The 24,392-nt window shown below is 44.1% G+C and overlaps 1 protein-coding gene across 2 annotated transcripts in view; it reads right to left on the bottom strand.

Moving 5' to 3' along the window:
• Positions 1-9,448: 9,448 nt before the first annotated feature.
• Positions 9,449-24,392, bottom strand: part of LOC142792336 (uncharacterized) — a 74,208-nt gene continuing 59,264 nt past the window's right edge. Inside the window, exons 1-2 of one of the 2 annotated variants that reach the window (XM_075885631.1) lie at positions 16,869-17,007; positions 9,449-12,948 (exon numbers count right to left, since the gene is read on the bottom strand). In XM_075885631.1, the coding sequence (XP_075741746.1) occupies positions 11,806-12,903 (1,098 nt within the window). In that variant the 5' untranslated portion in view covers positions 12,904-12,948; positions 16,869-17,007 and the 3' untranslated portion in view covers positions 9,449-11,805. Of the gene's footprint in view, positions 12,949-16,868; positions 17,008-24,392 lie in introns of those variants that run through there. The other variant, XM_075885632.1, reaches the window with a different exon arrangement.

Raw genomic sequence — 24,392 nt, 5'->3', positions numbered from 1 at the left:
ATTAGGTTATTTCTTCTCGTTCGGTTGTTGATATTGTCCACTGCATCCCTAAGTTCGTAATTGGTTCTTTTTGTGTTAATTTTGACATTCTTCACGCAGTTAGCCACAGCATCGATGTTATTCGATTTTGTGGAGTTCTCTATGTTTTTTTTTCTAGAGCGAGAACACGATCCTTTTTGCTGCTGATTTCACTCTTGATCTCACTCAAGGAGGCATAATAGTTTCGGCATAACATTCTCTCAGCAGTGATAATACGTCATCGATCTTTGGACTGGGGTTCACCTCCAAATAACCTGCGCTGAACAATAGTTAGGCAAAACAAACTGATAGCACAGGCGACGTAGGCCTTGGAAGTAGGTTGCGGCAGCAACGCACTCGCTCTATACGGCACTTCTTATGAATGCTCTTCAGGTCCCGACCAAAAAGAAAACACCATATGCGCGCGCGGTACGTGAAAAGCTCAACGCCCATTGGCGCAGAAAATAGGTGCATTGAAACTAATGATTGTGGCACAGAATCGGTTTCTCGGAGTAATACTTGATAGGCAGCTATCATGGGAAACTCACATAAAGAAACTCGAAAACGAGGTGAGTACGCTAGTGAATATACTCCGCAGAATTTCTGGGACATCACGGGGCGGATCTGTATCATCCATGCTCGCTGTTCATAATGCTTTAATACGACAAAAAGTTGCATATTGTTACGCACAAGGAGGACCAGGACGTATACGGCTGAAGGGGGCCGTTTATTTTGGTCTGCAGCAGTGTTACACGGCCTTTCCCGCACTTCAGAGGAGCGACTTCAAAGACTATTAGCTAGGGGACTGCGCGTCTGCATAGGTGTTCCACGAGCGACTTCCAGCAGCCTTGTTACAGCAGAGACTCGACAACCACCCTTTCCAGTCATGAGAACAATTGAAACATGCCGCATTTTTTTCGCTTACGGACGCAACACAGAGACCACCCATTGACACTGGAGATTTTACTAAGAGATAAAAGCAATGCTCATAACGATGTACATATATTACCCAGAAATGAATTTTGGAGCTCTGAAATGGACTATCCTCCATGGCAGCTTGTAATACCAAGCATTGAATTCTCAGTTGATGGCATTATCAGAAAGAGAGACATGTTCATCCAAGCTGCTCAACAACTAGCGCTTTATCAGATACACATGCGGTATCCAGGGTACATACATATTTACACAGATGGCTCAAGTACTACAACGTCTTCAACATCGGCATTTATCATACCACAGCTCAATATTCACGAATCGTTTAAATTATGTCGCATGACGTCATCTACTACATCTGAGCTCTTCGCTGTTCTGTATGCTTTAAAGTTTATAAACTCGGTAGCAGACGCTAGAAAATGGGTACTTTTTAGTGACTCACAGGCCGCGTTAAGATCACTCTCCAGTACAAACAGGAATGTAATATGTGATAGTATGACATACGAAACGCTGAAGGAGCTCACCAAAGCAAAGAAGGCGCAACATGAGATCAAATTCCAGTGGATACCTTGCCACTGCAACATTCCTAGAAACACAGCTGCCGATGAAGCAGCACGACAAGCACATCGTAAAGACGTTACTGTTTCTTTACCAATTTCGAAAAATGAATTGCGTAGTATTATAAAGAATACAACTTTCAGAATGAGCAAAACTGCTTGGTTTGACCAAAGTAAAAAGAGCTGCGATTTATATCATATCGATCCATTTATTTAATTCGAAATTACGCTGGCATTAGATAGAAGGATGGAAACTCTAATTCACCGAATGAGGCTAGGCACCGCATACACAAAACATTTTTTGCACAGAATCGGCAGAGCTGAAACTCCCGAATGCGAATGTGTATTTATAGATGAAGACGTCTGTAACCTTCTCATAGACTGTCCACATCATGACACGCCGAGACGCCGTCTTAAGTGCGAACTGTTCGCATTGGACCGCAGACCATTTAGCATGAAAAAACTTCTGGGCCCGTGGCCAACTGTAGTTTTACAGTTCCACGCTTTAAAAGCATTAACACGTTTTTTACAAGACAGCGGGATTGCTGACAAGTATTAACAAAGAACAAACTTTCATTTGTAACACATGTACTTATTATGTACAGTATCATGTGACACCCATCACGTGTGTGTTGTGAAATGAATGACGTGTCGACTATTATGTACATACGAGCGAATGCATCTTTATAATGACCAGACGTGTGCTTTGCTGTTTTGTGCTGGTGGACCGAATATTAACGAGGGACATTTCCAGAGACTTCTTACATTGACTTTCGAACATTTACTTATCATTGTGATATGTGCGTATAAGTGTGTCTTTGCATATCTGTGCCCGAGTTTTCTATTTTCCATGCATTGCTTTGTATGTTTTGCTTCAAGATACGTGTTCAAGTTTCAATCAACGGCTAAGGAGTAGCCGGCGCCATAATGGTGCGCCAACATCTCCTTATATATCATATCAATAAAAAAATGGTGCATTGAACATTGGGCACCTACAGCCGCATAGTTTTTACCTGGCAGTCTAGCAAAATCATAGCATGCAGTCTAGCAATGCCATTCATGACCAATAAGCATCTGTTACCCTAAACAGGCTCGGAAAATAAGAAGAGCACATTACTCCCTCTCAGCGTGTCCTGTCCTTGCGACACAGTTTGTGGCGTCAGTAGTTCGCTCACGTCACGTCACGCTGAAAGAAGCTCTCAATTGGCCGATATACGAGAGAGACCTGTTGTGAATTGTCTTCTATAATCTGCTCTGCCCTGTAATCGCATGCCCGATGTGCCTCGTGTCGCGTGGCTATTATGCGCGGTGACTTATTAAACGCAATAGCGTTGAAGAGCTCGTTTCGTGAAAATTCCGTTGTCGGAGTTGTTGGTCGTGAGGGACAAAATTGTGCATGTTTGCGTGACCAAAAAATTGATAAGGATGCAAACAAAATAAACAATAAAAATTGGCGGCTTATCTGCGTTCTTCACTGGCAAAGGTCGTCGAAAGGCGATAGTCCTCTGTGTGCGGTGGGTGAAAATAAAGCGCTTACTTTAGGCAAGAAGCGGCAAGAACCAGATAGCGCTCGTAGACAGGGTAGCGATGACGAGAAAGAAACTAGCCTCTCGTCTTTGAACTGAGTGTGGTTTATGGGCCCTTTGAGTGTAACACTTGATTTAAAGAGAAGGTGAGTTCTTGAGAGGGAGAAAGATTGTTAGTGGCCCGAGTCTCTCTCTGCACGACGTCCTGTTCACCGTGGTCTCAAGCGCACTTTTATAAGATGACAAACTTGCTAAATTTTCTCCGGCGTTATGGGTCCCACCTGGGTCAGACATCCGTGAATTATCCCGGAATGATGGATCATCGTGCAGCCAACACATTTGTATTCGCCACGATAATCAGGCTAGTTTTTATCATACTCTTGGAACTGGCAGCATATAAACGCCACGACTTTACGAGATCCGTCCAACGATTCTCTAGAAGTGTGCAGTATTCATGGATTGAAATTCGATACCATTTATTTTTTTTAAGTTGTATTACCAGTGCTATAATCAATCATCTGAGGTAACCGCGTGATGCCGCGGTAAATCTGGGACTATAAAGGTGATGTTGCCCTCATATTATCCGTAGTTTTACATCCCAAGCCCACGATATGATTAAGGGAGATTTAGTAGTGCAGGGTTGCAGAAATGCCATCTATGCGGTGTTTTTTGACGTTCATTGGTACCGTACAGTACACACAAACTTTAGAATTTTGCCTTATCGAAACGGAACCGCCACGGCCGGTATCGAACCCTTCATTTTCCGGTCAGCAGCCGAGCACCATAACTACTGGTCCTCCGCGGCTAACTATTGCTTCTGGTTTATGTTTCCGTCTAGATCACTCGTAGATGACACGGAACTAAAGACACAGGAAATTGAAAGAACGCACATTACTTATCCCCAATTTTCACCTTCTGATTCATGAGCACTGCGCATGTTAGCTTCGTTCGTGTCAACAAAATAAATTTTACAAATGGAAGTGCGTGTAACTAACTTATCGTCGGCGCTAACTAACACTTTCACTTACGGGCGTCGCGCCATGTAAGCATCGAAATCCTCATCAGCGAAGCTTATAGCACTGTGTTGCAGCTTCTAGTGTGACGATTCACCTGGCCATGCACCGTGAAATGACCGTCCTTCCTCCGAGACACTAAGACGAAAGGACGACGTAAGTGCGGTTACGAGGCGTGTTATTATCTTCTCAGGTCATGCCGAGGTTGTGCGCTCGAGCACTCTTATCTCATTATGCAAACACGCTCGTATATACCCCCCGTATAATGTATCGCTTTACCTTCTAGCTTTCCCTTCCATTTTCACTGTCTATTATGGCGCTAGCTTTCTTCGATGAGCTTGGCGGGTGCGCCATTCGGGGCGTAATTAGAGGGGAAACCGGGTTGTGGTCCTCGGCTAACAAGTTTTGGGCCATTTCTCTTTAGAAGGGATGATACTGCGTTGCCATCGAACGGAGGTTTATCTCAAGTGATGCCTCGATGAACGCCTTGGGGTAGAAGGGGTGGTGTGGGTATTTAGGTATTAGCGGGATGTTGGTCGAAGATGCAAGGTAGGGAACATTACGTGCGTTCAGTGGCGCATGCATGAAATCGTAACCAAGCAAACAGACAAAACCAAAGCTCCTGTATATATGGAAAAAAAATGTTTATACTGTAGTCGTTAGGTAAGGCTGTGGCTTCTTGATTTGTTACAAAATTCAATAAGTAGAAGTATTTCAAATTCAACTGGCCGCGCAAGCGCTACGGGGCTTTTTGCGAACTATGGGCATGGCTTTACGACTGTAAGTGAATCGTTTACGTGTGTGCGTGTTTGTGTTTGTGTTTTGTTCCTATTTATTTTCTATCTTTTTCTCTCTCTCCCTTTTCACCTATTCCTCAACCCCGGCAGAGGGCGTACCAGATCTTAGAATCTAGTTAACCTCCCTGCCCTCCTCTCTTCTCTTTTCTCTCTCTCTCAACCGGTCTCTTTTGTATTTGCCCAAACAGTGACTTGGCAAAAGCCGTCGTCCTTTCTTAAATAAGTATTCCATCTCTCCTCGCTTTTCGGCACCGAACACGGTTTTGAACTGCTTCTGAAGTGGCTGCAACTCACCATCAACACAGCAGTAATGTCATTTGATGACTACTTCAGACGACATCAAGTCATGTGACGTCACGGTGACATCACAAATGTTAGCAAGCTGTAACCTCATCATTGCGTTGGAAAATGACGTTCGTCGCTTGATGTTTTGTTCTTTTCTTTTTTTCATCGCACGTGTTGACGCCGACGCCACAGACGATGGTCAGTTTTCACTTTCGAAGAGGCATCTAATACCCCTGTCACACGGGCGCCCGCAAACACCGTTTAACTCCCTTGTCGCCACGACACTGGAGGAGCGGTTCGTGTCACACCTCCACCCTTGCGCAAACAAAGGTAAGCGGAGCATTTCCCAAAGGAAGTTCGACGTTCTTCCTTTGCAGAAGAATGAGACACTCTCGTTCCCAGTAACTGCAGGTCAGAAAAAAACTTTCGAGCACTGAATTGCCACAGTGAGAACAATTATACCTTTCAGCAATATTAAAAAAATTATTTTGTTGTAGTACGCCCTCATAACGTGTTTCTTCGCACATATATACGCACGCCAGAGTACAGCTACTCTCCAACCCGATGCGCTGCACACCATGCTTCGCGAGTCCGGCCGGGCTCCACCATTTAAACTTTTTTGTCGGTGTGTGTAGTTGCTGTCGTCACTGTGTTCGCGTTACTGCGTGAGAGGAATGACTGACAGCGCTCCCTCATCGTGGCATGCTTCGACGGCTGCAGGAATGGGTAATGGGACCCGATCTAATTCAAAGGTAACTCACGGGCTGCAAAAACAACTAGTCGTCGAGCCCGGTGCAATTGTAAACAAACATAGCGTTAGGCATAAGGTGGCTAGCTTTTCATTTGAAATAATGTTTAATGCTTTGTTCGCTTTAGCCCTACTTAAGATTGTGTTTTTGTAAATACCGCATAACAGAGATACACTAACAAGCAACAAGAGATGAAATTAGGATACCCTGCCAAAATTGAACAGCGCTGGCTGAGCCACTCGCGCCAACTATTACAACCTTGCCATTGTCGTGTCACACTGCCACAACTCCATCTCTGTAGAACTCCCTAGAAGAGGTTAATGTTAACGAAGTTTAACGAAGTTTGGTGGTGGCCGTGTGAAAGGGGTATAAGGCCTACGTTGACGGAGTTTAACAGTTTGGCGGTGGCAATGTGACAGGGGTGTAAGGCCTTTACAGACAGTCTGTTTCAAACTAATAGATTACCACTTCGCAACATGAATATATATCATACACGTTGCAGCAATACTGTGCAACCGATAATTCCCGTCGTTATGCAACAAAATAATCCCCGTCGACTACAACCGCTCCATTCAGTTACAGCGGGGAAGCAAGAGGAGACAAGCACGTATTCTAACTACGCGCGTCGCGTGAATACCATAACCAGCTTGTCTCTACAGTAATCATTTTCTCGAAAGGCGCTTACGTTTGTGAATATGCGGCATTCCCGAAACTCGGGTGGCATGCTTTTGGGGAACGTCATTGCGAACTTTCGAAGGTGTTTAATTTAAATCGTAAGCGTTTCTATGAGCCTGCTGGAATAGTTCGAATCATGCAGACTCGTTTAAAGCTATGGTGCCGTCTTCCGGCAAACATCGCCGAATAGCTGAAAGCAATGCTTGCATACAGTTGAAGTGTTTGCGTATGTGTCTGTGAGTGACTAATAAAGGGGCATCATTCATTCGCCTAAAGAGAGGCTTATCAATAAAGGAGTTATAAATATAGCTAATTTCCATGAGTCTCGTGCCTCGACTCGCAACAGCCCGCCTAGGCATAAAAGTTTGACTGTTCTCATCAAAACCTCCGCTTCAGCAAGGCACCAAGAATGACTCCTACATTCTGGATGGCTGCCAAGAGAATGCAAAGCCGGTCCAATGTGTATGCAAATCGCGCTCGCGTTACGTGGCTCGCGTTCCTTCTTTAGCACAGCACTCCGCTTGTCGGAAGTTTTCAAATGACGTAGCAGGAAAGCTGGACTTATTACTTGGTGTATACCGTGTTGTACGAGTCACAAATGCTAAGCAATGTTTCTCTCCGGAAGCGTAAACACGTCAAGTTTTACAATGAATTCTTCGCTCGAACTGGCGCCATTAGCTAAGCAGTATAGTTGGGTATAACATACATCCTGGTTGACCCGTGTTCGATACGTTTATCGCAAGGAGATTGGAATGGGAAGGGCTGTTGCGAGGGCATATTTCCAAGCTGAGAACTTCAGGCGAAAGTCGAAGGCTCTGCCTCAAAAGCGAAATGGGACCGTCGGGCGTCAACACGATGTGATGAAAAAATCGTGGTCACGTGTTGATGATACCCTAATTATTCTCAATATTCCATCAGGTATCGTCAACGCGTGACAAGTTTGTGATTGAAAAAAAAAAGATATTACCCTACACCATTACGATAATATAAGTCTTGCACACAGGTTGAAGCATGTTCTTGTAACGGTGTTTTTAAACAAATATAAATATTTAAACTGCGGCCACTTCTTTATTATATACTGTTCTAACATGAGTACAATATTGCTCCTTGTGCGCCTTATTGACTGTTACGGCACCTTGCTAGGCATTATAATTTGCCTGTTTGCAAACTTCTCTACTTTACATGTCTGCACAATGCAATGTAGCTGATTCATGCTTGATTGATTGATCATTATACTACAAGTTGACAAGGTCCCAGTGTCGTTATGGTGACGTCACCATAACGACACTGGGACGTCGCATAAAGTAACGTCTCAGGACGCCATGAAATAGCTTCGCTTCAAAGGGTAGCTGTTCACTTGGTCGCAGCATCGCTTAGTCAAAGAATGCCAATCCCGGAGGCACGGAGAAGTAATGTGAGGTGTACATAGCTTCCAATACCTTCGATCACGGAGGCTATGCCAGACGGCATTTGATGCAAAAAGCTTCCGGCAGGGGTTTGGGGAGTGGGTGTTGTTGATAGAGTTGAGCGGGTAGAAAAGATGCATTTCGTCTTGGAGTCGCCTCAGGCGAATGCATGAGCGGTGTGACTTTCCTTTCTTCTGGACACCGAACGTCTGTTCGGTGTGCAGGCTTTTTACACATGAGACAAACTGCGTTGGTTATGCTCTGCGAATTTTTAAAAACGACGATTGACTATATTTGTAAAAAAAAAAAACTATTGATCGGTGAAGAAACCTGACCGAACGCCGGTTCTGGGTTCCAGCTTCTTCCTCTTTTTCTACAATGTTTGTAAGTAGAAGGTATTATTAGGTTGCTAATTGGTGTACTCATGTGGGAGGTATAGTGACCAAGTACTGCGTTAGGGTGGACGCTGATCTGGTGAGGGAGTGCATTCCCGACTGTGGTTGCCAGTGAGGCCGCATCACAGGCCTTTTTTTATGTGATTTCATCATCAAACAGATTTAATTTTAAGCCAATGGCAATGGTCCTGCACCGGGTTTCGGATTTTTTCCATGCGAAGGTGATGGTGTACCTTCACGCTATCGCGTAGGCCGGGCATAAGCCGGCTCTGTTGTGCATGGACAGAATAATCGCTGGTCATTAAGGCCAGCTAAATGGGTTCCAATAGAGAGTAAACGCGTGACGGGGAGACAGAAATTAGGTAAGCAGATGACATTGAGTAGTTTGCACGTGTAACGTCGCAGCAGAAAGCGCCGAACCTGGTTGATCAGTGGAACATGGGAGGGAACTTTTCCCTGCAGTGGGCGTAGTCAAGCTGATGATGATCATGATCAGGCTGTTTCATTAATGTACTCTAACAGCCTTGCGAAAATGAATTTGGCTTTGTCTCGTTCAAAAAGACCGCTTTCGCCTTATCTTTTTTATTAGTAGCCCCTGCAAGCTTGTGTTGTTTGAACACATACATATTGAATTGTCTACATGCATATTCGGCAAGATATACCAATATACGAGTAGTTATTATCGTTATTACCTTTGACCATCACGATACGCATACCCAGAAAAAACAAACTTAGCGATATTGTAGTCATCAAGCTTGGACAATACAGCAGGTGGCTTCAGAAACTGCATTGTGTAGGTATCTGATCCTCGGAGTATAGAACCTGGTGTGTCCGTTAGAATGCAATAATTGCTAACAGGCAGAGGCACTACGATAACTATACCCATGGTCTAATTATGATACATTTCAACGTGACCTTACGCATCAGTGATCGCACACAGGTACAAAAGGCTTCCTTTCAATATGTTTTCACCTGACTCCAGATGCCATTCCAGCGATCTTGAGTATGCTTCTTTCGAGTCGAAATTGATTTAACATGAGGCGTCAATATCAAACGCAAAGCGGGACTACATATAGGCGGGCAAACACAGGCACTGCGAATTTCACAAAATATTTTAATGATTACATCGGTGATACAACACTGTCAATCTGGCATAAAATAACGTGTTTCACCGCTATTAGTTCAGGATCAAAAATTCCGAACTTTCCGGACGTTCACTTCACTTGCGCGTTTGAAACGTTTAGGAGGATACTACAGTATATAGCATGCAGTCAGCTGTGAGGAGCAGCATGTGTACTTTTTTCTATTTGCGTTGTATAACAACATTTCTTCATAATATAAATAGTAAAACTAGAACAGGCGATGAGTGACAAACAGTATTAGAAGCTTGAATGGCTCTCTAGTGTGTTTTGTTTAGCTACCTGAATTTTAAGCACCAATGTTCCGCGATGAGGAAGCCGGCGTGTTTTAGTTGACCTTTAGGTATTTTGTACGCAGAGTAAAGATGCACACTTGATGCTGAAGCGTTCTCATAGCTGCAAAGCAGACCACAAGGACTGAATGGAAGTAATGTTTCCTCTCGTCCACCGTAGAAGGTAGCGACGCCGAAAAAAGGTACAAAATTGGCGGGAGACAAACACCCCCCTCCCCCCGAAAAAAAATTTCCCACTGAGCGTACAATCGTAAGACAGATTGACAGTGTTATCTGCGTTATCAGCACGTGTCCGTCGTGCGCACCATGGTGAAATAACAATCCATGTTTCCTCTGTTCTGCAACAGAAGAGTAGAATTTCCTAGAGTTACGACATACGCCAACGTTTCAAGCACTTCAGTCATTGTTCTTGTCGTAAGACAGTGGCCTGTTCATACTGAGTAACATCTGCGGTCAGCAGGATGTCCCACAGCATTTTGAGGGAAATCTTGTGCTGAAGTTTTTATCTGCTCCAGAGAAAATGGTGGACGATTAAACAGGTCCTCCGACCTTTTCTGTAGTGACGACGACGTGGATGTCTTTCCCGTGCCCATATCCAGTTGACGCTCGCAATGGCCAGCGATGGCAAGGGCCGCTCAGAGTAGGGAAGAACGTAAGAAGGGGAAGGAAGGATTGCAGTTACTACATATTGTCAGCAAACGTACGTTAGCCTTTAAAAGCAATCGTTCCACCCTTTCTTCATGTACGGTTCATTTCTGAAGGAGATATGTTGCAAATATTCCAACATTATAGCCAAATCGATAGAAAAAAGGAAAGAAAAATCTGGACATGAAATCTGACGTGTAGGTATTGTTTAGTGGTTATGGTTCAACAAATGTTAACTACGTCGAGTTCCCCACGAAAACAATCCTTTCGACCAGTCATGCTTGTCTAGAACACGAAAAAAATTTGTATTACATGGCCAGTAAACCAACCCAAGGTCCTAAAATTGTTATAAAGAGAAATATGGGCACTTTTGCTTTGCGAACATGCTGTCACAAGAATTTCGCGAATACATGCTACATTAAGGAAGTTACGAGGGGCTATAAGATCAGTTTCAGCTGGGTTCAAATTTTCGCATGGCCTCGCCACGCCTCTCCCTCATAGCGATGGGAAGGCGCAGCCCGTCATCGTCACTGGTTTAGACCAATCGACGAGCTGCGCGCTACGTCAACTCGTTTATCAGCAACATTACGTCACTGCGTGTGAAATGGCAATTGGTCAGGCGCGGCAAAGGAGCATGGGAATCTTTTTTTTTTTCAATGAAGGCTCTGCGTGGTGTAAAGCGCTGTAATATTCTCAAAACGTCATCGCCATGGCCTACTCTACGAGTTGCCGAGCTTCTTTTCTTTGGCGACCGGGGAGGGAGGGGGAGGGGAGGAAGGCGTAAAAAAGAAGACGGAAGCTGTTAACACTGGCCCTTTAAGAAAGAAAAGTGGCATAAAGACAGTCACGGGCTGCCCCGCCGCGATGGTCTAGTGGCTAAGGTACTCTGCTGACCCCCCGTGTGCTCAGATTTTGGCGCACGTAAAGAATCCCAGGTTGTCAAAATTTCCGAAGCCCTCCACTACGGCGTCTCTCATAATCATATGGTGGTTTTGGGGCGTTAAGCCTCACATACCAATCAATCAATCAATCAATCAATACATCAATCAATCAATCAATCAATCAACAGTCAGCTGCTGGCCGTGGTCCACGTGTTTGAGGCTCCTACTCTAATGCATGCAATTGGCTCCTGCCGAAAATAAATTACGACTTCCCTATTATTGAATCGCAATTGCGTCGCAGGACGTACTGCCTAGTGTAGAGCTTCATTTTTTTGAAGGCTAATTGTTTAGTAGTGGTGCTTGCCAGAATTCTGTGACACTTATTCGCTACCATATGCGATCTGCGTTGCACTGATAGTCTCGGGAAAAACTCGAACATGGACAATATCAATCTTAAAGCTGGAACTACAGACCAACTTCGTAGGATATTTTACTAGAATGTTGAGACGCTTACCTGTGTTTCTGGGTTGCGCGAGAGCTCTATTTTAAGCGTCAAGTTTCCCTCACGTAGGTCAATAGCGTGTGCCAGTTGACAAAAGGGTATTTTGAACATGCCATGAAAATGCAGCTGTGAGTCTCCAACGCTCCGACAATTGCAGGGTGAAACAGGAGGATCCAGTTTAAGTGGTCTCTCTTTACTCCGGTCGAACGCACTGATGTCAAAACGAGGCGCCAAATACCGAGAGTTGTAGCCCACCGCAGAATAAGCTATCTCCACGCTGAGCGAACGACCCAAGCGAAGGCAGAAATTGTGGCGTACTTCGACAGTAAAGCACGCATCCTTTGTGTGCAACACCGTAATCCGACAAACCAGTTTGGGCTTTTCCGTCGATGGAAATGTACAGTTTGCGAGTGTTAGAACGTACGTCACTTGCTCAGACACTCCTGTCCATGAACGTGTCGTGAACAGCGGTGTGTCCACCGCAAAGTGACACGTACCATTAGGACGCTCAGTATACTCGACGGCATGCTGGGGGTAATCTCGTGTGGAAGTTTTCTGCATTTGTCCTAGAAGCCGAGGCGACAGGTTGAAGATGTCTTCAGGCATTTGATTCATAAACCTTTCCTCGGATCGTGGCCGTGATAAGGACGATGCGCTGGCTACATTCAGTGGGTGATGGGTTGAAGTTGGTTCTTGCGAACCAGTCGGGAAGGCCATGGCTGCGTGTCGAGAAGCCTTTGCACCTGTGGGAGCCACATCTTCGCCTGGGATTTTGACCATCCTGTATTCCTGGTTCCTGACTTGTTCCGTCAGCTCGTTCAGCTGACTCTGAATAGCAAGCAGGGCCTCGCCATCATTCTGATCCCTCAGCAGTGTCTTCACTTCTTCCAGAGCATTCCTAACGTCTTGAAGGGTCAGTGTTCCGGATTCAGAAGACGTGTTCTCTGTGCGTTCTGAAGGAACACCGGCAGTGCATCCAGCCATGTAGTGCCTTGCCAGTTCCCTGTGCAGGACTGCTTCTCCGCATCGAACACATTCAATGGCGTGGAATCTGCATTCTTTCTCGAAGTGTCTCAGCATATCATTCATGGCGCCCTCGTACTAGCATCCATGAAGTTCGTTCCAGCAATAAACCTTCATCGAAAGAGAAGAAAAAGAATACAATAGAAGTGCCATTCCATTAGATTCACTTAATTATTCTGTTCGAAAATAAAGCAAACAATACCCTTGTTGTTGACTATATTGAATACATTTCAAATATAACAAAGGGAGTACTTTAATTGATAGGTTGAGCCTTGCCTGCGACGTACAGCAGCGGCTGACATGACACTCGAAAACAACCCACACTGTTCACTAATCGATTCAAAAGCATTGCCAACTTTCGGAATATAACTTGATGTTTCACACTTTTTCAGGACGTGTATCTGGTTTGCACTGTTTGTAGACTAACTGTGAGGTTTCATCTCACTGCTTTTCTGTGACCGGCTTGCGATAATTTCTTGCAGGTGCGCTTGCCCTCGAAGTGAGCGACCATTGGAAGTAAGTGTCCGATGAAAAAAAAAGTTTCATTTTCACAATTACCTTCAGTGAAATTCACGTCGTCATCTTTGAAGAAACTAGCCTGAATACATCTATACTACGTTACAACACAAGGAAAAAAAAAGACGATTCCCACCCACAAGATACGGGGCGCTTGTTCTTTAGAGTTGAGACCCAATCGCTTGAACCATTGGAATTTTCACTCAGCAAATGCTATTAGCAAGCATAATAGGCGTAACAAAATTATTCTGAATTCCTAATACATTACGTTTGCTTGAGTGCTGATGTCTAATCCCGCACGAGATTGCCCAGGACACTCCAGTTTCCGCTTTACACTCGGAAAGGTGCGCCAAGAAAGCCACAATGCGGAGATGATTTATTAAAGTGCAGAAAAGTGGACCTGAGCTAGTTCGCTCTGGCCTGCTACTCTTCACAGGGGAAAAAGAAATGGGCAAAAGAAGTGCTGGTGAAATATGAGTATATCTCGTGTTCCTCCATGAATGCTCAGTGCGTGCTTTGCTGATTTGAAAAAAGGATAGAGGCGTAGTACTTAACACTTTACGACTTCAGGTTGAGATGTATGCCTAGAAGCGAAGCAGGCTTACCAATTGAGAAGTCCATGCAAATGTGGATCGATTGTGCTATCGTGTGGTAGGCTTGAAGGCGTAGCTCAATCATCCTCTAACTCTGTCACCTGACTCATTTGAATATAGCATATCAACTCAGAAGCTCGTACTACAGCAACAAGTGCAAATTCCTGGCATTTTTTTTACTAGTAGGCAGCTGGATAAAAACTACGGTGAGATATTGAGATCTGCAGTGAAAACAACGTAATGTTTTACGCTATATTCATTGTAGTTTGCGGTGTGCCAGTCTCTCCCATAGCGGCACACGTTCAAGCTTCTTATAGCAGCAGCCGTTCGTCCCTCGCAGGCGTAGTAGTAGTGTGTAACAAGTGTTACATTTTGACCTCCAAGGTGGTGCCGGTGAGAGATTTCTTCTGTGGTTTTGTTGAACAATAAACAAACTTCGCAGCGTGCACGTTAACTAAAAGCCGAATGCTCCTGTCTCCATTCCCCTTTAGCAGCCATTGGCATGTACATTGAGCACTATCTGACAAGGAAGGGTTGCTACGTTATACTCGCTGGGTGTAACCTCTTTAGTTTTAGAAAGGTTTAGCCAGCGTTGCGCCGCAGTGTCGTGAATACAATAAACTAGTATATACCATGAACTCGAGGTGGTTAAAGGTGGGAAGTAGATACGAAGCGCAAGCCGTAAGAAAGTAAAAGCCTAATTCTCCTGTCTCTCATTTTCCATCAGCTGCCATTGGCATGTACAGTGAGCACTATCTGACAGGAAGAGGTTGCTACGTTATACTCGCTAGGCGTAACCTCCTTGGTTTTAGAAAGGTTTAGCGAGCGTTGGGCCGCGGTACCATGAATACAGTGAACTAGTATATACCATGAACTCGAGGTGGTTAAAGGTGGGAAGTAGACCCGAAGTGCAAGCCGTAATAAAGTGTGCTTGTGCCACCTCTCGTTTAGTCCTTGGAATGTCCGCTGGATGGTGGTGCTTCTATATGGGGAATATATGATAAGATGCGAGATGGTGGTACTTGGAGTGTTGAATAGATGGACGAACGGACACACAGACAGATGCATGGATGGACGCATGAACGGACGCAGGGGCGGATGCATGGACGAACGCAGGGACGTACGCACGAACTGACGCACGCACGGACGGACGGATCGACGCATGGACGCTCACACAGACGGGCGCATGCACGGACGGAAGCAAGAACGAATGGACGGACGAATGCTTCGCCCCACTCTCCATCATTCACTCCGTAGATATGCTGCGAATTTTTTTATGATGCTGCCTCAAATAAGCAATCAAAAGAAAAAAAAAACGTTTGAGGGTTAGCAAATCTATGGATTTGAATGTAACAATGTTGGTAGCCCTCTAAAATTTTATTAGTACTCTATAGTGTTGGCGTTTTCCCCAAAAATTGGCAGATCCCACGTACCGTGAGAACCGATGATATGCGAAGCACGAATGAGAAATGTTGATATATCACTTCAAAATCAGCTCAACGTTACGAGGCGGAGGCAAATGATGTCGTACATGACTTCCCTGTCACGATTATCATGTTTCGATGAGTCGTTTACCTTCGTCATTTATTCACATCACGTGATACCAAGCTTAGTATAAGTGCAGGTAGTGAAATGGCCGCAAGCTCGCTGTGAGCGTAGTACATAGTTATGTTCTTACATGACACGCGTGTGAGGATTATCATGTTTGCACCAGTGATATACTTCGTCATCCAATGACGTCACGTAACGCCAAACCTGGAATGTGTGGAGCTAGCAAAATGGCCGCGAATGCATCAGTAAGGGCCCAATATACTCTAATGTAGCGTTGGCGCGCGCGCACGGTTGGCACAGCGACGCTACGTTAACAAAACGCGAGCACTCTATAGTCTGACGCCAGGCGCGACCAGCGTTCGTCAGCGCGGCTCGACGGCAACTGGTGCGCAGTGAGACATGCTGCATTTCGCGCCGATGCGTTACCCAGACGACACTGCGTCTCCATCTTTTCGTGATGGAGGTATGCCGCATGCGCTTAAATGCGCATGCGTCGAAGCAATGCAGCGTGGCGCGCGCCTGCGAGTGAATGGCAGGCCAGGCGCCTGGCGTGGCAACGCCGGCGTGACGCGACGAATTGAACGCCGGCGAGCACGTGGACCGCACCACGTCGAAATCTATTGGCGCCTTGACTGTGACATGCAGTAATGTTCTCACACGACACGCATCTTATGATTATCATGGTTGCACTAGTCACATACCTTCGTCATTGATTGGCGTCACGTAATACCGAATTTTGCGTATTTGAAGCTAGCGAAACGGCCGCGAACGCATCATGAGCGTAGCATGTAATCACGTTTTTCCATGACGCGCATCTGATGTTTATCATGTTTGCACCAGTATCATACCTTTGTCATCCAATCACGTCCTGTAGTACCAAATTTGGTATACGTGAAGCTAGCGAGACGACCGCCAGCGCATCATGAGCGTGGCATAGAGTCGTGTAGCTACATGGCACGCCTGTCATGATTTTCATATTAAGGTCTGTCACTTGTGTTCGCCATGCAATCATGTCATACCATACCAGTTTTTCAACATGCCATGTGAATGAAACCACCGCAAGAGCTGCAGGACCATGAAATGTAAATCATGGCATTCATGTCATTAAAGTCATGATTTTTATGGTATGCCTAGTCAAATATATTCTTCATACAGTCTTTTTATGCCATGCCAAGTTTGGTATCGATACCTTTATCGAAACGGCCAGGAGAGATAAAAGTCGCAGATAGATAGATAGATAGATAGATAGATAGATAGATAGATAGATAGATAGATAGATAGATAGATAGATAGATAGATGATACGCTCAAAGTCGCGGAAGTTCACTAAAAAATTCTCCGAATTTACTAACCAGCCACACCACTTTCTCACCTTCAATGTGTTTGCTTTTCTGGTAGGCAAATCATAACTTCCACATTCCGCTTCTTCGAACGGCTCTTGATCCAAGGGACACTGACCACCGGTACCTTGAGAACTTGCAGCCTGGCATGACTGGCAAAGAGTATGCAAGCACGGCAAGACCACTATCCGCTTCGGAATCATGCGGCAGAGGACGCAAACAGCCGAACTTGGCACGTCACTGACAAATCGCGTCGGTCGCCAGTTTACGCCTGCGATGGGGTGGTCGCGAAAACGGTGCACTCGTCGGAAACCCGACATGGTGGTGTGAATTGAGACGTAAAACCTTCACTGGCGCACAAGAACGGACGGACTGCCTCTGAGATATCGCCACTCGGTCGTCCGATACACTTCGGCAGTCGTCGCAAAAAGGCAAGATAACGCAATGACGTTTGCTCTTTATCGTGTACAGCTCACTTCTCGCGCCTTACCCTTAACACCACGACAAAGAACAAATAATTTGTTATCGTTGTGCCTAGTGATTCTATTCCTTTTTTTTTGCCTCCTGACGACACGGCAGTACGGACTGATAAGTGTGGATGGCAATTCGCTTGAGTGAGTGTACCGCCGTTCCGCCTTGGCTTATTGAACGAAGCTGTCACACGGAGAGAGATGCAATGATTTCATTTTGCCAGACATCCAAACACACTCCCCTGGCAAAGCTTCGGGGAAAAAAATTATCGGCTCTGTTTTTGTATCATTGAAGTTTTTAGTACCAGGAAAGGCAGGGAAGTTAACCTTTTATCATTGAAGTTTTTAAAAAAGTACCATGTTGTCGACGTGTTACACAAAGCGAATTCGGAGGAGAAATCAATGCAATGTTTGAAGAGCACAGGGGATTATTACGTGGCACGCATTAAACGTGCATTGAGAAATCCGTGATTTTAAAAAGAGTAATAGAAGACAAGTGCACTAGCAATGTAATCACTAAGCAATTGTAGGCGGTAAAATTATACAGTAAAAAATAAACAGTACAATACTGTTACCAACAAACGGGACGCCTCTTGGCAAATACTATTTATTCAAGGCGAACTTATGTCTGAGAACTTAAGAAGACAACCTTACCCACAAAATGTTACCTGCTTGCTTGATCTTTTTTCGTGGCTCTCACCCACTAAGGGGGATTGGCCAAGAAGCCGGCGGTTAGTATAAGTCAATACCTTCAAGATTATCCAGGCTAGGAAAATAGGATTACTTTGTTTTGACTTGGCGGAGTCATTACGGCACAGTGTAAAAAAAAGTGAGAGAAAGAAATAATAGAATTTTTGAATAGCTGAGGTGTAATCGCTATATGAAATTCTTCTGAAGGTTAAATAATTACAGTGTAATAGCTAAATAATAAATATTTAATTGGCTAGTAAAAATCGAGAGCTGATCAATGGCTCAGCAAGGTAATACCTGTGTCACACGGGCGCGCAAAAAGTCTTTAAGTAAGCGGTCTTTTACGAAGTTGAAAGACTTTTAACAAACGGCGCAGACACACGGCAGCAGCGATCTCCTTTTAGTGTTTTCGTTCGAAGACGCTAGCGAAAGCGTGGCGCTAGCAGTTAAAAGAGAAGCAATGAAAATTAAACGACGTATCACGTTGTACAAATTAAAGACTTGTTGCACTACTCCTTTCTTCAAATAAATTTAAGAATAAGAGATGAAGAAACACTTGTGCAAAATGGCGCGGCGCGAGACCGAGCGTCACCACGTGATATTGCCGACGCGTTGTAGCTGCTTACGAGAGTAGAAAAAGAAATAACCATTAAAAGAGTTCATTACACCTTCTGCAGGATATGGAAGTTGTTTTTACAAAGAGTTTTGGTGACAGAAAAATAAGCATTTGCTCTTTTTTTTCCACCACTCGAAAATTGCTGGCGCCCACTGGTTTCGAGGCTACTCATTCGGAGCCGTAAAAGAGATCGACGAACTCTGTTTACGAAAAAGACCGCTTCTTAAAAGGAGTTCGCTCTGTGCCGTGTGTCTGCTGTCAGGAACTCCTTTTCGGAAAAAGACCGCTTACTTAAAAGACTTTTAAGTGCCCGTGTGACAGGGGTATAACCTTCTTGTGTTACAAAGGAATTCGCAGAGAGCCCCGCATATGCTCGTGTCGCTGTGTCCTAATGAATCAGCCCCAAAAGACAAAATATTAGCAGTTGTAGGTGATATTCCTAGTTTTATAAATAAAATTTTGAAACATTTTTTTTTATTTTTAAAACGGTGGCATGTGAGGAAAAAATGGTCGATATTTTAGGTTTCATTACAGCTTGACCGCAGAGGGGATGGCACCAGACCAGACCTGTTTAAGTAGAAACTAAGAGGTGGCTCACGGCAACGTAATTTTGTTATGGAAACTTTCAATGTGCGCGTGGGACACCATTTATTATTCCATGCGAAGTGCAGGTGTGAGAAATCTGGATTCGGTATCGTAATTTTTGGTGAGTCTTCAAGAAGGGAAAGTTTTTTGAACCTCGCTGCTGTTACATAAGCTGTAAGAGGCATGATTGACACAATCGGAGGATCAAGAGATGCTCGCGTGAGTGAGTCAGCCATCTCATTTTTAAGTATACTACGTTGGCCTGGCACCCATATCTTTCGCACAAGGCAAATTTTTGCTGGGGTTAATGATTTAAAAGTTTCCAGTACTGCTGATGCCGAGGACGATGATAAAAACGCACCCACGGAATACGAGCGAGTCACTATCACAGCTGTCGAATGAGTCGCAGGAAGTTTACAAAGAGCTAGTATAATGACCGTTAATTCCGCTTTAAATATTGGTTTATAATCTGGGAGGCGTAATGAAAAGAATCAGAATGAAGAGAGACAAATAATACGCACACCTGCTTTCTCGTCATACATAATTAATCCATTTCAATTACTATATTAGTACCTGAAGGAGACAGGTGTTCTTCTAATAAGCCTATCAAATATTTTAAGGGCAAGTGTTCGGCATTCGTTGGGAAGATATCGTCAAATTCAATTTGAACTTGGCCGATTGGTTTCTCAGATGGTATGATCTCGAATATATTAGCACTTAAAGTATCAAGAAGTGTTTGAACTAATACCATTTCTTGGGTTTATATGCCCGGTACCAATGCTCATTAAAAAAGATACCGGGCTCAGGAAAGAATACGAACAGACGACTTCTTAAAGTGGATTCAGGAAATTTTATATAAGTTTTAACTGTTCAAATACGGAATCTTCAAGCGAGAGTGGGTATACGAGCTTTTTCATACAAACATTGTTAGCTGCGAATTTCGGCACACCTAAACAACTTCGAGGAGTTTCCCGCTCTGAGAGAATCAAGGGGTTTATTTTGTATGCTGGTCCACCAGAGAATAGTACACAGCCGAATTCGAGAATCGGACGAACGTACATACGGTAAATCCTGACCAGCGTATCTCTGCGATGACCGGAACGGAGAGAGAGAGAGAGAGAGAGAGAGAGAGAACTCTTTATTGAAATGCAGAGAATTTAGCCGGCATATAAAATTCACTGACCTGCTACTCTGCGTGGAGAATGGGATTGAGGATTGAAAGTACAAATAGGAAGAGAGAGAAAAAAAAGACAAAATGTAAATATAGATGATAGAGTTAAAAAATATAGGAAAAGGCCACCTCTTTTACCATGGAATGAGAACGCGCCCTAATAGTTTTTCTGTGGTGTCAAGCTACAGCTACAGCTTGTCTAGCTGACTGATGCTGTCCAAGTATGGAAACAAAAGTTTCATAGCACGCCTCTGTAAAGTAGGGCAAGCTAAAGGTCCCAATGCACAGTCAAGAGAGACAGTTCTCTCGGTTATAGAACGCCTGCAATGTTGATAAGGCGCGCACTCATCAGCATACGCTCTACACTCAAACAATATATGTTCCACAGTTTCGATGGAGCCACAATTGTTGCAATATGGACTCGCTGACTGACCGAAGCGGTACCGTAGGCTCTTAACATAGGCACTGTACACGTAGGCGATGGTATAGCGTTTCCAGATGGCGAGGAATTTTGAAGAGCCGGCCAAGCCTACCTATCATCCCAACAGTACGTGTAGCCTTAATTTTATTATGTTCAGTGTATTCCCGCCAGCTCAGTTTTGATCGTACAGTACACCCAGATATTTAATACAGTTAACTTGGGGAATTATTCCTTGATGGTACTGAAGGGAAATATCAACTTGTACGTCCAATGGAAAAACTATTATACCACTTTTAGAAGTGGCTATCGCGATGGCTATAGCCGATACTAACGCCTCATGTGTAATCAGCGACTCGCAGACAGCCATTCGAAACGACTCCAGCGGCAGAATCTCCCCCGAGGCATTGCGGATTCTCAGTACAGGCAAAATTCTTGAGGCGGACAAATACGTGCACATCTTGTGGTTCCCTGTCCACACACAACTAGGTAACCCCGTGGACAGTCCGAATCAAGTGGCGATAAACGTGGCTCGAGGTCTTACGTTCCGAGTCACGTCAGACGAAGTGGCCACCCAAACCCACTTTTCTGTGCCGGTGTGGGAATGAGATGATCGGCTCATTAAATATAATGACATAACTCGACACTATCGACTGCAAAGGTGGGAGTACCCGCGGCCTCACCCCAATCGGGCCCAGTCCGTTCAGTGGCGGCAGCTACAAACATGCACTTACATGAACCCCGTCATCATGCACCACATATAACCCGACGTCTATAGTTCTAATCTGTGCCAGTACTGTATCACCAGAGCCACTCTTGACCATATCCTAAGGAAATATCCAGCATTTGTGAGAAATTCTTGTGTCGCGGTCTCCAATGAAGACCTTTGAGCGCGTTGGCGGACTGCGCTGCTCAGTACAGGCCTGTACAAGCAACTTTGAGCGATCCGGCCGGCCAAGGAAGCGGCCGGGAGACAGGGTCTCTCCGTTGGCCCCTAGGTGGGAGCCCATCCCAGCAATCTGCCGGAAATTAATAAAGTCTATATATATATATCTCTCTCTTTTAGTTACGTTCAGTTTCATTTGAATTTTCTGAAACCAGGTTTCCAATGTTGCCAAATAAAACTGTAAAGTTTAATGTAGTAAATGGATATCACACTCAGATGCAAAATACGCAATATCATCTGCATATACATATACTTGTACCTTATCACTCAGAGGTATTCAGCTTAACAAAATGTTAAATAGCACTGGCGATAGAACAGATCCTTGAGAAGCATTGCTCGCTCGGCTATACTTTGGTGTTGAAACACCTCGTTGGGTGCTATAGAATTTTCTGTCTTTTAAAAATTTGTATGTCAACTTTGTTGTGTACTGCGGGAAGGTTAGTTCTTTTAGGGCATTGATAAGAATAGCATGTTCAGCACTATCATATACCTTGGCTGGCCCCGCCGCGGTGGTCTAGTGGATAAGGTACTCGGCTGCTGACCCGCAGGTCGTGGGATCAAATTGTGGCTGTGGCGGCTGCATTTCCGATGGAGGCGGAAATGTTGTAGGCCCGTGTACTCAGATTTGGGTGCACTTTAAAGAACCCCAGGTGGTCGAAATTTCCGGAGCCCTCTACTACGGCGTCTCTCATAATCATATAGTGGTTTTGGGACGTTAAACCCCACAAATCAATCAATCAATATACCTTGGCTAAATCAAGGGCTACTAGGGCCGCATATTGTCGTCTGTGGCGAGCAAGCTTTATACGGTCCTCTAAATCAACGTGCGCCCACCATATAGAGTAACCTGGTCTAAATCCAATCTGGCACGCACTGAGTATTGCATTATCTGTTATGAATTTTATAACTCGAATATGAAGTATTATTTCTATTAACTTAACTACATGTGATGTTAAAAAAGATTGGCCTAATGTTATCTATCTGCATTCCTAGTCCCTGTTTTTAAGAAGTAGTATTATTTTTGCAAGTATCCAGTCAGGAGGTATCCAATTATTTCTAAGTGAGTGGTTGACAACGTTAAGAAGGTATTCAGAAGAGATGTCGAATAATATCTTTAACATTCCTGAATTCACACCATCTGGTCCAGGACCTGTGTTTGGCAGAAGACGAACGACGTGCGCAAGTTCATCCCTATTTACTTCAATAAAATCATTTCCAAGTGAAGGTTTCACAAACTTTATTTGTATTTGCGATGTAAATCTCTTCTCTAAACCTAATGCACTTTCAGTTAATATATATTCCAACTCCATTGGAGAAAGAATAAATGAATCAATATTTACGGGTGCTGCAATAGAATTTACGATTACGGAGAAATATGAGTAGAGCTTCTTCTTGCCGCTCTTGGATAGATTGCTATAACGTTTTTTTTTCATAGTTGTCTCGCACAAGTGAAACTGTGCCCTAAACGTAGCTTTAGCATATAAATAATTTTTCCAATTAGTAGGACATTGGTTGATAAGGAGTTTTTTCCATGCAGCTTTCCGGCGTCTGTAATCTCTAGCTGAATCAAGATTCCACCAGGAGGATATGGATTTTCCTTTTGTTGAAGATATAGTGAACTGTAATTTTTTTTTGTACGCTGTAAAGCGGAACAATTGCTCATAGCTTTAACATTTGTTTCCATACTGTGCAAGGAAGACAACGTTGTCTGTAAATTGTTTTTAATTTTAGAGTAACCTACAAAACTTTGCACCTGGTGATCTACCGTCACTAAAGGAATGCAGACTTGAAATACCCGGGGGCAGTGATCTTTATTTGTAGTGCTATCAAGAACAGGCTAAGACGATATGGTGACATTTGAGCTAGCAAATGTCAAATCTAAGACGGACCTCAAATTACATCGAACGAATGTGGGAACTGTGGAAGTTAAACAAATAAGGTTATTCCGATTAACCCAGTCCCACAACCATTTTCCCGATAACACTTCGATAACCATGTCACAATTACACAATTCGAAGAGCTATTCTTCGTTTCTTCTTCGTATGACCTACCGCAATTTCGTGTAATACTTGGCTAATGAAGGTTAATCACGCTAAATGTAAAATCATTAGGTTTAGCCGCAAGCACACGACGTATATGTTTTCGTACCATATATAACATGAACATCTTGAATGACACAAAATACTTTGGTGTTCGTCTAACGTCTACCCTTTCATGGTCAACTGATATCGAATACATTTTCGCCAATGGTATAAATTAATGGGCTACATACGTCGCAAGTTACATCATTCTACTAACAATATTCATAAACTAGCTTATCTGATATTTGCACAATGGCAGCTTGAGTACGCAACATCGATTTGGTCTCACCATCTAAAATATCTAATTGACAAGCTCGAGTGTCAGCAAATTAGGGCGGTACGTTTCATTGGACATTTTTTTACTGTAACAAAAACATTACGCAAGTTAAACTTGACTTATCTGTTCACTCTCTGCTTAATCATCGGGATAATGCTCAGCTATCAATATTTCATGCATACACCTATAACGCTACGTCGTCATTTTGCAGCTTTAGATACCCCTATATAGGTCACAACGGTTATATTACCAGTTAAATTACATGCGCTTTACTAAAAGAACAATTCATGCTCGCGCACCGA

Source organism: Rhipicephalus microplus, unplaced genomic scaffold, assembly GCF_043290135.1.
Source record: "Rhipicephalus microplus isolate Deutch F79 unplaced genomic scaffold, USDA_Rmic scaffold_214, whole genome shotgun sequence".
Taxonomy (NCBI): domain Eukaryota; kingdom Metazoa; phylum Arthropoda; class Arachnida; order Ixodida; family Ixodidae; genus Rhipicephalus; species Rhipicephalus microplus.
The sequence above is the reverse complement of the archived record's forward strand: the minus strand, read 5'-3'. Positions and strand labels throughout refer to the sequence as shown.